At 34.4% G+C, this 16505-nt stretch overlaps 1 protein-coding gene across 16 annotated transcripts in view; it reads right to left on the bottom strand.

Annotated features, from left to right (window-relative positions):
• Nucleotides 1–16505, bottom strand: part of BAZ2B (bromodomain adjacent to zinc finger domain 2B) — a 424035-nt gene that overhangs the window by 102570 nt on the left and 304960 nt on the right. For 12 of the 16 annotated variants that reach the window (XM_047870150.1, XM_047870147.1, XM_047870155.1 and 9 more), the window contains 2 exons: nucleotides 12577–12744; nucleotides 11034–11227 (listed from right to left, as the gene is read on the bottom strand). In XM_047870150.1, coding sequence (XP_047726106.1) covers nucleotides 11034–11227; nucleotides 12577–12744 — 362 coding nt within the window. The remainder of the gene's footprint in view (nucleotides 1–11033; nucleotides 11228–12576; nucleotides 12745–16505) is intronic. The other 4 variants (XM_047870148.1, XM_047870161.1, XM_047870158.1 and 1 more) reach the window with 1 other exon arrangement.

Below are 16505 nucleotides of genomic sequence, written 5' to 3'. Positions count from 1 at the left end.
AAGATAGAAAATATGATAAAGACATTAATTTCTGGAACCTTTAAGGCTCTACAGGAAGAAGAAAATCCAAAATTGATACAAGGTGACATTAGGTCACATTAAAAAAGTTTTGTGTTTAAAGGACAGACAATGGTAGTGCATAAAAAGGAGGGAAAATCATGACATGAATTATAACTAAACAACTATATAACAATGGAAAAGTTAAAAGTCTGCCAACAGGAAGACTGAAAAGAAGAAATATTAACAAGGTACAGGAATAGATTGAGTATAATTCAAAGTTACATAGGAACATTTCAGTAGGATTTGCTGATAGATAAAAAAAAGAAAAAATATAGAAAAATCAGCAATAAATTACAAAAGTAATGAATTACAAAAGTTATGGTCTTAACAGAAATATACTCTGTCATGACTAATGAGTTTGGGGAATGAAAGACAATAATACACTTCCACAAAAAGAAGCCAGGTTGAAGTGATAGTTATAGACTGCAAATTAGGACTCTTTCCTTTTTGCTTTCTGAAATTTAAGTTAAATAAAATAAAATGCATATGAGTGAAGAGAGTCACTCCTGTTGAGATATTCTGCATGCAGTGATACTCTGTATTAACTGCTCCAAATTAGCAACCATAATGCTTCCTCTGGAAATACAATAAGCCAAATACCGGTTACCATTATTCCTTGAACTATCTCTTTCCCTCAGAGTATAGCAAGAGTGATGAGAAATAATGTGGGTAACACGGAATGAAAAAGACCAAAGTAGAGATTAAAGGGAAACAATAGTAATATAGAAAAATTAAGTCTACCATTTATTTGGCAGAGAAACAGCTTCTTCATTGTAACCAAAATCTATTAGGGGTTTCTAAGCATGTATAGCAAGATTATGAAAATCATGGAGTCTAAACAGAAGTTATCACTTTGGGTTTTACTAGAGGCTAAGAAAGGAAAGGAAAAAGTGAGATACAGTAATTTACCAGAGAAAAATAAACTCCTATTCCAACACCCAAGTAATCTGTATAGTTTTTAATTTAAAGGTGGCACGAGAAAGGGAGTCTACATGCCTCAAGAGTGGGTCTAGAGGTGTGGGTTCTAAAGTTTTAATGTGCAAAATATTTACTTGCTGAACTTGCAACAACCAGCAGATTCTGGAGTCCCAATTCCAAACAGGACACAGGCATCTACATTAACAAGCACTTTAATGTGATTCCGGTGCAGGTGGTCTTTGCAGACCATACACTGACAGTATACAAAGAGTCTGTGCCTCTATAATGTAACAAATTTAGTCCCCATATTAAAAAAAAATATATAGAAGTTAATAGACAAGTCGAGGTATTAGAGGAAAAGAGAAAATAAGTTTCAGTACTATCAATTTCATCTCCTTAATCTCTATTACGTGTGTGTGTGTGTCTTTTGTAGTCACACACAATTAAGTACACAATTAAGTAGTAAGTCTCTTTCCTGTCACTTAAACATTTTAAAAATGAATCTTCTTAGGTTATCAAAAAGTGATCAAAAAAGAGCTTATTAACCACCATTCGCACCCTATTCCAAGCTAGGAAAGCTTTTAAGAATCCTCTCCTTGAACTTTCATTTCATTGTATACTTCTTTCTTTCAATAACAAAACAAATTCAAGGCTATTATGTACCAGACATAGTTGCTCTGGTCTCTGGGGATACAAGGGTATGACAGCAACTCTGCCCTAGTGGTAACAGGGAGAACAGAATCAACAAACAATATAATTAGGTGTTTTTAGTGATGTATACCACAACTAAAATAGGATTCTTGGATTGATTGTGTGTGCTGGGGGTGAGGATGGGCATAAAGATTTAGGTGCAGTTATCAGGTAAGACCGTTTTGAGCTGAGACCTAAATGGAGAGTGAGAGACACTCACATGAAGATAAAAGTAGAGCCTTTCAACACAGGGGAAAGACCAAAGGCAACAGCCATGAAATAAGTTTGATATGTTCAAAGACTTGGAAAGGTCAGCTATCAGTTATAGCACAGGGATCCAGAGAGAGAAAGAGCCACAGGAAACAAGGTTGAATGGACTGGCAGGGGTCAGATTATATGGGGTCTTATAAGACTTGACAAGGATTTTAGTCTGAGGGGGATAGGAAACACTGGAAGGAGTGATAACATAAAATTATTTTAAAACCACAAAAACTCACTTATGTTTTTAAGAAGACTGTCTGCATGTAAAAAGTAGCTTGTTACTGACTTGTAATAGCAGGAGTGGAACTTATTTAAACTTGAATTGTTTTATTTTCCCCCCCAACAGGCTGTATATGTATTTTAGTCTGTGACTTATATTGTTTAATTTGAAATATCTACATTTATTCTAAATAATCACACATTCTATATGAGGGAATTGGACTTAATGATTGTCAATGAACACTACTGACATAGCAACCCCCAGAAGGAATTATCGAAATTAGCTGAAGAACATTTTTTTCAAACTACACATGAAAAAGGTTACCGAAGCAATGTTTAAAAAGCTTTTAAAAAGGAAAAACACTGGGCAAAAAATATATAAAAGATTTTCTTCCTTAGTTCCAATGTCCTTCATTCCCATTTTACTTGACAACCTACTACCACAAATTCATGCCAGACAATGACTTACCCAGAGGCAGAAGCGCTCTTTTTTCTGAAATTTTAAGTTCTAGTATCCCTCACTTTGATAACCAACCTCTCTCTAGTGTCATTTCAACATAGATGCCTACAGACACCACCATGGTACCTCAGAATCCAACACTTTATATCATTAAAAAAGTGCCCCTGTAAGTTTTTACTACTTGCTACAGGAAATATTTTTTATTTTAATAGCACTGATTTTGCTTAGAAATGTCGATGTAGATTCCTTACTAAAGCTAAGGACAGAATCTATTTCATACGTATGCTGCTAAAGTCTTGCTTGCTCAATGCCTTGTATACTGTGGAAGCACTGGAGAGTACAGATGTTACTAGATTTCAGCACTATTTCTAAGAGGTACATTCCATCCCCAAACAGCAGAAAACACATTCTTTTAAGTACATGTGGAACATTCTCCAGGATAGATCATGTTAGCCCACAAAAGAAGCCTCTATAAATTCCAAAAGACTAAAATCATATCATGCATCTTTTCCAACCACAACGTATGAAACTAGAAACCAAACACAAGAAAAAATTGGAAAGCACACAACTACATGAAGTCTAGATAACATACTACAAAACAATGAATAGATCAACTAAGAAATCAGAGGGGAAATCAAAAAATATATGGAGGCAAATGAAAATACAACAGTCCCAAATCTTTGGGATGCAGCAAAAGCTGTTCAAGAAGGAAGTTTATAGCAATACAGGTATACCTAAAGGAACAAGAAAATCTCAAATAAACAATCTAAACTTGCAACCAAAAGTAAACAGAAAAAGAACAAAGCTTAAAGCCAGTAAAAGAACAAAAATAATAAAGATTGGAGCAGAAATAAATGAGAGAGATTGGAGCAGAAATAAATGAAAGAGACTAAAAGAACCAGGAGCTGGTTCTTTGAAAAGATAAAAAAAAAATGATAAACCTTTAAGCCAGACTCATCAAGAAATTAAGACAGGACTCAAATAAATAAAATCAGAAATGAAAGATGAGAAATAATAACTGGTATCACAGAAATACAATGGATTATAAAAGAATACTCTGAAAAATTACATGCTGACAAACTGGACAACCCAGAAGAAATGGATAAATTCCCAGAAACATATAATCTTACAAAACTAAATCAAGAATAAATAGAAAATTTGAAGAGATCAATTACTAGTCATGAAACTGAATCAATAATCAAAAGCTCCCAACAAACGCCAGATGGCTTCACAGGTGAATTCTACCAAACTCTTAAAGAAGAGATACTTACTTTTTGCAAACTCTTCCAATAAATAGAAAAGGAAGGAAAGCTTCCAAGTTCATTCTATGAGACCAACATTATCCTGATACCAAAACCAGATAAAGACATTACAAAAAGGAAAAAAAAAAAAAAAAAGCTACAGGCCAATATCTCCGATGAACATTACAAAAATCCTCAACAAAATACTAGCAAACTGAATCCAAAAAAAGTCACTCACCACAATCAAGTGGGATTTACTCCAGAAATGCAAGGGTGGTTCAATATTCACAAATCAATGTGATACATCATATTAATAAGAGAAAAGATAGAAAACATTTGATCATCTCAGTAGATCCATAATAGTATTTGACAAAGTACAACATTCATTCATGATAAACTATCAACAAAGTAAGTTTACAAGGAACATATCCCAACATAATAAAGGCCATATATGAAAACCCCACAGCTAACATCATATTTAATCATGAAAAACGGAGAGCTTTTCCTCTAAGATTAGGACCAAGACAAGGATGTCCATCCTTACCACTTTTATAATGGAAGTCCTGGTACCTAGTACTAGAAGTCCTGGCCACAGCAATTACCGAAGGGGGGAAAAATACATAAAAGGCATCCAAATTGGTAAAACTTCTTCCTTATTTGCAGTTGACATGATACTATATACAGAAAATCCTAAAGACTCTACCAACAAACTACTAGAACAGATTAATGAACTCAGTAAAGTTGCAAGATACAAAATTAATCTACAGAAATCTGTTGCGTTTCTATACACTAATAATGAAGTAGCAGGAAGAAAAATTAAGAAAACAATTCCACTTACAATTGCACCCAAATAATAAAATACCTAAAAATAAACCAAGGAGGTGAAAGACCTGTATATGGAAACTACAAAACATTGATGAAAGAAACTGAAAAGGACACAAACAAATACAAATATATTCCATGCTCATGGACTGGAAGAACCGATATTATTAAAATGTCCATATTACCTAAAGCTGTCTACAGATTTAATGCAATCTCTATTGAAATATCAACAACATTTTTCACAGAATTAGAAGAAATACCACTAAATTTGTATGGAACCACAGGAGATTCTGAATAGCCAACTTCTAGAAGAAAACACAGGCAGTAGTTTCTTAGACATCAGCCATAGAAACATTTTTCTATCTGTGTCTCCTCAGGTAAGGGAAACAAAAGCAAAATTAAACTACTAGGACTTTATCAAGTAAAAAGATTTTGCAACAGTGAAAGAAACCATCAACAAAACAAAAAAGGCAACCTGCTGAATGGGAGAAGATAGTTACTCATGGTACATCTGATAAGGGGTTCATAGCCAAAATATATAAAAAACTTAATACAACTCAATGCTAAAAAAACCCCAAATAATTTGATTTAAAAATGGGTAGGGGACTTGAATAGACATTTCTCCAAAGAAGACATACAGACGGCCAACAGACAGATGAAAAGGTACTCAACATCACCCATCACTCATCAGAGAAATGCAAATCAAATCCACAACAAATTATCACCTTCACTAGTTAAAATGGCTAAAATCAAAAATAAAAGAAATAAGATGTGCTGGCAAGGCCATATAGAAAAAAACCTCATGCATTATTGGTGGGAATATAAATTGGTACAGCCACTCTGGAAAACAGCATGGAGATTCATCAAAAAGTTAAAATACAATTACTATATGATTCAGTAAGTGCACTACTGGGTATTATCCAAAGAAAATGAAAGTGCTAATTCAACAAGGTATATGCACCCCTATATTTATTCAGCATTATTTACTATAGCCAAGATACGGAAGCAACTCAAGTGTTCATGAATATACGAATGGATAAGAAGATGTGATGTATATATTACAGTAGATATTATTCAGCCGTAAAAAAGAATGAGATTTTGCTACTTGCCACAACATGGATAGAGCTAGAGAGTCATCATGCTAAGTGAAAGCAGTCAGAAAAAGACAAATATCATATGATTTTCAGTCATATATGGAATTTAAGAAACAAAACAAATGAACAAAGAAAAGAAGTGAGAAATTTAAAAATCGACTCCTAAATACAGAGAACAAATTGGTGGTTGCCAGAAAGCAGGTGGGTGGGGGCTGGGTGAAATAGATAAAGGGGATTAAGGGTATCTTTATCCTGATGAGCACTAAGTAATGTATAGAACTGTTGAATCATTACATTGTATATCTGAAACTAATATAACACTGTATGTTAATGATAACTTGAATTTAAAAAAGAACATTTCTCCAAAAAGGTGAAAACAGCTTTATTACATATTTTTCAATTAAAAATACTAGTTTTATATGTTAAAAAAAACACTATGGGAGTAAGGAGTGCATGCAGAGAAGGGGGCAGCAGTGTGGACATAGCTCCTTGGAGCTCATACTAATGAGAATGCCCATGAAACAAATCATAAGATGAAGATTGAAGAGCAGTTAAAGAGCAACAGGTAGAGAATATGACCCCGAAACCTATGTCCCTGGAAGGAAACAACCAAGAGTCTTTTATCACAACTGCTCAGTGGGGTGGCTTAAAGAGGAAAGAAAATGTTTGTTTGGGGCCTAAGTACAGTTCTGTTGACTTTTGTGGTGAGTACCATTAGACTTTTGGCTTTACCATATGACCTTCTCCAGACCTTCATATGTTTTACTGTATTCTGGAAAACATTTATCTTCTGTTGAAAAGGGAACTAAAAGATCTAGAGGAAATATTTCTGTGAAATATTCTGGGCAAAAGGAAAGAAATCTTTATTTGTTCAATTCATCCTGGAAAACATACGGGGCTTGACGCTGTATTGAAAAAGGACAAAAGAAAATTTTATAAAATAGTTCTTTAAGATTAAAGTTGGAACCTGGGAGGCATGTTGAAATCTGAAGGTTTAAGGTTGGACCAATATCACCTATATTTTGCTGCGGTGTCAGAACTTCTAGTCCCCTTGATATTACAGCTGAATGGGTGAAGAAAGTGATGTGTGCACAATCACAAACTGTTGACTCTGTTCCCCCAGAAACCAGGCCTTGAACGTGGTTTTTATAAAATTTAGAGATGATACCGCTCTAGTTATTATCTTTGTATCCAAAATGTTTGCAGTTGATGCTAAGACTTTAATTCAAAATAAACCAAGACCCCTCACTGAAGAGGAAATACAAATGAGAGTAGACCAAATTCACTAATATGGGTGCACTTACTAGAACTTCCAGATATAATGTGTTAGTTTGTATAGCTCGAGGTATCTCAGCTTACTTGCTTGGATGCATGAAACCTGGACTCAGTGGTTGCCTACCTTTAATAACGTGGAAATGTCACAGCTTCCCTGGTATGATATGGAAGAAGAAATCTAAAGGCTTTGAGTAACCAGAATATTGGAGTAAATTTACCATATGCAATCTGCATATCCACCCTACTCCTAATAACATCACTTCTATGGCAGATAAAGTCTAGTCAGAAGGCAGAAAACACATCAGCAATTTGAACAGGGGAATTTTATTATATAGAATTATTAACTAGTGGGATGCCTAGGTGGCTCAGTTACAGGACTGAGCATCCAACTCTTGATTTCAGCTCTGATCATGGTCTCACTGTTTGTGGGATTGAGCCCCTCAGCACACTTTGCACTAACAGTGAGGAGTCTGCTTGGAAATTCTCTCTTACCCACTCTCTCTGCCTCTTCCCCACTCATGCTCACATATGTGCTCTCACTCTCTCTCTCAAAATAAATAAACTTAAAAAAAAAGAATTATTAACTAGTAACAGAATATGAACTGCTAAGAGAGACAGACCTCTAAAGAATACAAAATAGCAGTGTTTTCACTCATGCAGAATTTGAGAAACTTAACAGAAGCCCATGGAAAAGAGAAGGGGAAAAAATAGTCTCAAATAGAGACAAAGGCAAACCATAAGAGACTCTTAAATACAGAGAACAAACTGGGGGTTGATGGGGAGGGGGCGATGGAAGAGAGGGGAAAATGGGTGATGGGCATTAAGGATGACACTTGTTGGGATGAGCACTGGGTGTTGTATGTAAGCGATGAATCATGGGAATCTACTCCCGAAGCCAAGAGCACACTGTATACACTGTATGTTAGCTAACTTGACAATAAATTATATTTAAAAACAAAACAAAACAAAACAAAAGGAAACAATCAGCAAAACTAAAAGGCAACCGACAGAATGGGAGAAGATATTTGCAAACAACCTGTCAGATAAAGGGTTAGTATCCAAAATCTATAAAGAACTTCTCAAACTCAACACCCACAAAACAAATAATCCAGTGAAGAAATGGGCAAAAGAAATGAATAGACACTTCTCCAAAGAAGACATCCAGATGGCCAACCGACACATGAAAAAATGCTCAACATCACTCATCATCAGGGAAATACAAATCAAAACCACAATGAGATACCACCTCACACCTGTCAGAATGGCTAACATTAACAACTCAGGCAACAACAGATGTTGGCAAGGATGTGGAGAAAAGAGGATCTCTTTTGCATTGTTGGTGGGAATGCAAGCTGGTGCAGCCACTCTGGAAAACAGTATGGAGGTTCCTTAAAAAACTAAAAATAGAACTACCCTACAACCCAGCAATCACACTACTAGGCATTTATCCACGGGATACAGGTGTGCTGTTTCAAAGGGACACATGCACCCCCATGTTTACAGCAGCACTATCAACAATAGACAAAGTATGGAAAGAGCCCAAATGTCCATCGATGGATGAATGGATAAAGATGTGGTGTATATATATATACAATGGAGTATGACTCAGCAATCAAAAAGAATGAAATCTTGCCATTTGCAACTACGTGGATGGAACTGGAGGGGATTATGCTAAGCGAAATTAGTCAGAGAAAGACAAAAATCATATGACTTCACTCATATGAGGACTTTAAGAGACCAAACAGATGAACATAAGGGAAGGGAAGCAAAAATATAAAAACAGGGAGGGGGACAAAAACATGAGACTCTTAAATATGGAGAACAAACAGAGGGTTACAGGAGGGGTTGTGGGAGGGGGGATGGGCTAAATGGTTAAGGGGAATTAAGGAATCTATTCCTGAAATCATTGTTGCACTATATGCTAACTACCTTGGATATAAATTTAAAAAATAAATTAAATAAATATTTAAAAGAAAGAAAAGAAAAGAAAAGAAAAGAAAGAAAGAAAGAAAGAAAGAAAGAAAGAAAGAAAGAAGGAAAAAGAAAGAAAGAAAGAAAAAGAAAAAGAAAGAAAGAAAATGGAACTTACATGGCTGGGTGTAGGGAGAGCAAGGATACAGAAACCACAGGGAGCCGGCACATCACTCTCTTCCCAGGCCAGGGCTCCCCTGGTGAGGGCACTTCGTTGTGCAGCCTGCTGATGCATTTCTGGCTGTGGGCAGGCCACTGTTGGAAGGGCTCTAGTCCCACATAACCAGAGTTGGCGCGAGGAGAGAGTTTACCACAATGTGGTTTGCTGTTATTTTGCAAGGCAGCCTTGTGAGGCCCCAATGTTGTGCAGTTAATTACAGCTGACTGCCTTGCATATAATACTAGGGTCCCAGCTTGTTGAAAGGCTCTAGAGGTGGAAGAAACTCATGGACAGGCAGGTAGAGAAAGGCCTCTTCCACCCACATCACTGCCTGGTATCCTAGGAGCCCACCCTTTAAATAAATATGGCCTCTGTAAGTCACTGGCTAAAATTCCCCCCAGTTAGGATTATTGCAGTGAGCACATAAAAATAACTTTGAGAGCTGCCCAAGTTTAAATGTTGCCTATATTCACCTCCCTATGTCTGTGCCTCTTAACAAATGTCTGAAGACCTCCTTAAAAATTGACCTAAATCACAAAACTATATTAAAGAGGCATTGCAACTATCAAATAGCAAAGCAATAATAATAGATACTGTCATCTGCAAATAATGATAAACCTGTCTTCCTCTCCATCACTATATCCCCTTTTTAATACTCATGCCTTATTGCACTGGCTTGTTTGACTTATCCGAACATTAAATAATGCAGCCCTAACAGGGGAAAAAAAAGAATATTGAAATAGCAGATGTATGGAGTAGCCACTTACTGTAGGGCACAGGTACAGTACTAAAATAAAGGTAAACTTGGAAGACAGTCTCTCTCTTCCAACCTCATTCACCCAAGGCTGAACTTCAGACTTTGTTGGAGAGGAGGTGGCTGTTGCCCACTATCTGGCAGAAAAGCTAACTGAGGTATCACAGGTCAGGCTGGCAAATAGAAAACATGCCAGCTGGAGTGCCAGGAAAAGTTGCTGGAAACCTCCGAGCTAGGGTGCCAGTAAAATTAGCTAGAAAGCCACCCACTGCTGTTTGGGTAAAACTTACTAATAAGGTCCCTGCTGGGATGCCCATGAAACCCACTAGAATGGGTGTACTACCAGTTCTCCTGAACAGAGCCCATGGAGAAGCAGCCAGATGGTGACAAAGCTTCCCACTGGCAACCACGGCATAAGAGCAAGAAGAAAACACCAGAAACAGAAACAGAAGCCCTTTCCTCTTCCAGGGATTCTCCAAGATCCTCTGCTGACAAAGTCTAACACTGTGCCAATTGGCAAAGGAGAAGAGGGTGAATTTATAGAGCTGAAAGGCATAAATTGATAACCTGTATAGTTGGGGATAAAATGAAATAAAATTGGCCATGAGGGGATGACTGCTGAAACTGAATAATAGGTGCACAAGATTATTATGCTATTCTGTCTATTCTATATATTTGAAACTTCCCATAATGTTTTCTTATTTTTGTTTTCCTAAAAACATAGGCTCTGGGGTCAACCTGCTTGACTTCAAATCCTGGCCACTTACCAGCCAACTATTTTGAGGCTCTGTTTCCCCATGTGTAATTGCAATACCTAGCTCATTAGAGGTATAGACAGGATTAAAATAGGTGTGATATGCAAAATGATTAGAGTAGAGCTGGTATGTAGTAAGTTCTCCATAAATCTTAGCTATTATTGCTATTTGTATTATTTATACTGGTGCTGAGAGTTTTAATTTTTAAGAGACATAATATTAGCATCACACCATAAAAATAAACGTGTAAAAATAAGAGTTGGTAATTCATAAGAAATGATTCCACAGAGTCAGGTGGTTTGACCTTTAGAATGATCTGTTGTATATTTGTCCTAGAAGGAAGAGTAACTTACCTTATCTTTTATTTTGTCAGCTCTAGCATCCAAAGGCTGGTTTTTGTTTTGTTCCTGATTACATTTTCGATTTCCTCCACCTGAGCTTATACTTTTACTTTGTCCCACAGAACTTGAAGCAGTAGTGGATAGTACAGGTGTGTTGATACCAGATACAGATGATGTAGTGTTTCCATTTATTGACCCATTTACACCTTGAAAATAAAAATAAACATGTTTATACAAAAGAATATTAATCAGTCATAAGAAGGAATGAAGTAATGATATATGCTACAATATGAAGGACTCTCTAAAACATTATGCTAAGTGAAAGAAATCAGACACAAAAAGTCACATATTGGATGATTCCATCTGTATGAAATATTCACAATGGGTAAATCCATAGAAACAGAGCACAAGTTAGTGGTTGCCAGGGTCTGGGGGAGGGAAGAATGAGGAGAAACTGCTTAAGGGGTATGGAGTTTCCTTTTGGAGTGATGAAAATGTTTTGAAACTAGATAGAGGTAGTGGTTGTTCAGTACCGTGAATACATTAAATTTCACTGAATTATTCACTTTAAAATGGTAACTTTATATTTATCTGAATTTCACTTCAATTAAAATAATGTTTAGAAATATAATTAAGAATGAAGTCTTGCCATTTGCAACTACGTGGATGGAACTAGAGGGGATTGTGCTAAGTGAAATTAGTCAGCCAGAGAAAGACAAAAATCCTATGACTTCACTTATATGAGGACGTTAAGAGACAAAACAGATGAACATAAGGGAAGGGAAACAAAAATAATGTAAAAACAGGGAGGGGGACAAAACAGAAGAGACTCATAAATATGGAGAACAAACTGAGGGTTACAGGAGGGGTTGTGGGAGGGGGAGATGGGCTAAATGGGTAAGGGGCACTAAGGAATCTACTCCTGAAATCATTGTTGCACTATATGCTAACTAATTTGGATGTAAATTAAAAAAAATTAAAAATAAAATTAAAATTAAAAACAAAGAAAAAATAAATATAATTAAATGCAAATATTTCCCCTTTCAGAGCAAACCCACTGACAACTCTTACTCAGGTAAAAAAAGATAATAATAAACCATCTAAAATGCTATTATAATTTGCAGATGCTCTTCTAGCAACAGTTATCAACTACAGCAATATTAAAAATCAGTTAAAAGAAAAAAGGAGGACTTGGATATTAATTTTGATGAATTTAATGCTGAATCACAGAAGAAGTAGTATCTTATTTTGGGTTACACAAAAGAGGTAATGAGATACAGAGGAAAAAGCAGTGGAGCTGGGAGTTAGAAGGCCTGGGTTCAAGTCCTGCCCATGCCACATTTACATGTAAGTGGTCCTTGAATCATTTATTTAAACTTGGATGAGAAATGAGAATACTTCCAATCTCTAAGAGTCATCATTGTAAGATTAAGCAAGACAGTATGAAAAAGGTGTCTAGTACAATGTTATATAAATGTCATTAAATCTAAACTCTACTGAAAATAGGTATTGAAATGGAGCACTTGTAGGACCTCACTTAAGTTAATATAAATACCTTTTTCAGGACCATTTCTATTACTTTTTCCTGAAGTCCTTGAATGGAAGGAAGAAGAATCATGGTTCTGGGCTGGAGGAGCAAACAGCGGTGGAATTCCCAGCAATGGTGGAAAGAAGGTCGCCCCTGTACGAGTATGAACATCTGTTGTTCGCCACCATTCTGCACCTCAAAACCAAACACCAAACAAACAAACAAAAGTACGTGAATTAGCTTTCTAGTTGATGTAACAATTCTTGTAATTTTCAAGTTTAATCTTGGAACAAAATTGCTGAATCACACATAGTTCTGATCATCTAACTATAAGATAGTTGATTAGATATTGTACACTCATTATTCCTCTCATTAAGATAATAAATATCCAAGGATCTTTACTTAGCAGCTCCTTGAGTTCAAGTTTATGAAGAATAAAGGTAGTCTATGGTTTTAAAAATAAAATGGAAAACTTGGAATATTAAAGAACTATTTGACTCTTTGATAACTTAAACCATAATTTTCAAAATTAGCAAAGAAACAATATTTAAGAATACACTAATCTATTTTAAAACCTTAGAATTTAAGTTACCATCTACAACCTATGTTAAGAATTTCTTCAAGTTACAAACTAATAAATCTGGGTCTGATAAATCATAAATAATAATACAAAGACTGCTACTGTAAACCGGTATACCTCAAATGCATTTATGAAAGAAAATATTCTATACTCAAACAAAAACATAAAGATATCAAAATCAGCGTGGGTTTTTTTCTAAGAAATGAAAAGCATTCAAAGATTTCTAAAACAAGTCATATTAAAATATGAAAGGTTTATAAAATTCCTCTCCATAAATTTAATGAAGAAAACTTGGATTTTGTTTATATTTTCTCTCATAATTACAGATAAAGATGATTGTTTTAATAATGTAAAATGACTCAATGGTAAAAAATCATCAAATGCAATTTAAATGTTCAAACAGTGGCTCTTAGTTTCAACTTTTAGAAAAGGAGAGAAGCCAAATTTTATAGAATATATTTTCCAAAAAGGGTGAAGATTAAGAAGAGATTTGAAAATAATCCAAAAGAAAGTCTTGTATTACCCCATTTAAAATCTCAGAAATAATCTTTCCACTTGGCTAACCTGCCAGAGTAACAAATCATTTATTACCTTTGAGGCTAATCATCAAAGAGATATGCTATATTTTTCTTTGATTGTAACTACCAGAAGGAAATTATAGAAAAAAAAAACACCAATAGTATAGTATAAGAAACATTCAATATTCGTCAGGGTATTGTGTGATCTTTAAATCTTTTGCAGGAATATCTCTTCATTAAAAATAGAATGTAATGCAATGTTCACCGTCATCATCAGATTTTGCCAAGTGAAATGTTCATGGTAGCTGCTATTCTAAAAGGTCTAAGAGACAGCATAAGCAGAAAACTGCAAAAACTATTCTTCCGCACTGCAGGAAGGCACTGCTAGTGAAATGACACCAATGCATATTTAGCAGTGCCTGAATGACGGAAACTGAACCAAGAATAACTATACAAAGGCATTAATCATTTATCCATTGTTTAGATGAAAGAAGTGTATGTAGGTGGGAAGAAAAACTGTGTATTTGGAGCTTGTATCAGCACAGTTGCAATCTATTATTATTTATAGGTTTGAAACCTAGGTACCAGATAGATAATAAAAAGGGACTGAGGTTTCCTAAAGGTATTTATATTAGTTAATATAGAGTCTATAATTAAAGCATTCCAGCTGAATGTATAGACTTTATAAATAACCAACAAATCAGTAAGGTAATCAAAGTATAAGATTCAAATACTTTAGATATAACCCCAGAAAAAAACATAACCATAACACTGTACTTTAGAGCATTACTATAAAATATGTACACAATGGGGAATAGAAAAAAAAATTGGAAAATGAATATGGTATATTTAAACTGACACTACAGGTAAAACAAACAAACAAACAAAAAAACAAACAAACAAGTAAATACAATAAATCAAATAAAAATATGAAGATGGTAAAGCTTCTGACTAAACTTTGCAAATGTCTAATATTTCATAAGAAATAATATAATTTTTGTTAAGCGACAAGCTTATTTATCTTCCAAATTTAAGAAAATAGAAAGCAAATTTAGTCACTCACAAACTAGCTTGTTGATAAGATAAAATATACAAAATAGGGAGTACATAACCCAGCACATGATGAGTTTCCAAATGTATTTAAATGAGGTAACAGCATATTGGCAATATTAATCATATTCAACTGCAAGAGTTTAATATTTTAGATGATATTGAACCTAGAAAATATAGCAGACTTGTAAAATCTTTTGTACTTGATACAGCCAGATGCTTCACAGAATTCATGATGATACAAAAATATAATTATCAAAAATTATAAATATTTTAAAAGAGATTACTGTGAAATGCTATTTCAATATAAAAAAGAAATAATATCACACTAATATCCATGAAATTATTTTGCATCATTGATTCATTCATCTGAAATAAATTATTCCTTATTTAAAATTTCTAGTAATTTCTTCCTTGTGTGTCTTATTTTTTAAGGTGATTTCAAAAATTTGGCATTTAAATTATTACTCTTTTAAATAAAGGCAATTATAGAGAATTTAAATTTAAATTATACCAAATCTACAACTTGAAAAATGAGTCCTCTGGGTCTGGGCATAGTCTCTGTTCATTTGGCAAAAACAGTATGCTTATATAGACAATACTTTCACCATTAAAGACTGCTTGTAATTGTTTACCTACCTCCTAAAAACTGTAAACAACACATACAATGTGAGTGTATTCCTCAACACACAGAACATGACAGATGCTCAAAGAACTTTGTACAATAAATGAATGAGTGAATCGTCCAGGTAGGCTAGAGAAGTTATTAACTTTTTTTCTGTACAGTGGAAGTTATCAACAGTATTTAAATCCAGATGAGTAACTCTTTACAACCGATAACTATCATTTATCACTGTGATAAACTATTCATTATCACTGGTAACTATCAGTGCAGATAGTATCTGATTTTAATAATATAATAATTATATTGTGGCTTAGTAATACTCAAAAGCTATGTATGGTATGATAATTTAAGTTACCATCTAAGAATTTCCTCAAATTACATACCAGATAAATCTGGGTCTGATAACTACGATAAAATGATTTTAAAAAATTTAAGATAATTAGTAACTATACTCCTACTATCTATTTTGATTTTTGTTCAGAAATCCTAGATTTCAGCAAATATCTATTGAATTGATCATCTTGCTAAGCAACCATGCTAGAAACTGGCCAAAATAAATTCCTATCAGTATTTTTAAAGCAAATGCTAAAACTTAGTTTAAGACTTCATTTTAACTTTGCAGTCACATTATCCCTCCCCTTCAGCTCCTCTCTCCCAAACAACTGAATTAAAGGAATAATATGACTCAAAAAACAGTACTTGAAGTATATATCTAAACATCTTTCTATGCTGTATATAGTTAAAATGAGATACTTGTTTCCTTTTAAAGGAGCACTTGACAGTTTATTACCCATTAAAGTGGGCAAGAGGAAACAATAATGATAACTACAATTATGTACTAACTATATACGCTAAGCTTTGCAATCAGTACTGATATGGCTTATCCTTAATCTTTACAAGAACACTAAGAGGCAGGTACTATTATTTATCCTCATTTTTGAGATGAGAAAATTGAGGCAGAGTGGTCATATTACTTGTTCAAGGTAGCAGTCACATTTAAATTCAGGTCTATTTGTCTCTAGAATTATGCTCTATTTTTTAAGCTATTTTATGTAACACTAAACCATGCGTCCCTTACTAAAATTTATTAAAGTAAAATCAATCACCAGAAACACATTAAAGTTTAGACTTTCAAAATAACATAATGAGACAAATCATAGCATGTTTGTCCAATTTAAGCTTT

The sequence above is a fragment of the Prionailurus viverrinus genome, chromosome C1, assembly GCF_022837055.1.
Source record: "Prionailurus viverrinus isolate Anna chromosome C1, UM_Priviv_1.0, whole genome shotgun sequence".
Taxonomy (NCBI): domain Eukaryota; kingdom Metazoa; phylum Chordata; class Mammalia; order Carnivora; family Felidae; genus Prionailurus; species Prionailurus viverrinus.
The sequence above is the reverse complement of the archived record's forward strand: the minus strand, read 5'-3'. Positions and strand labels throughout refer to the sequence as shown.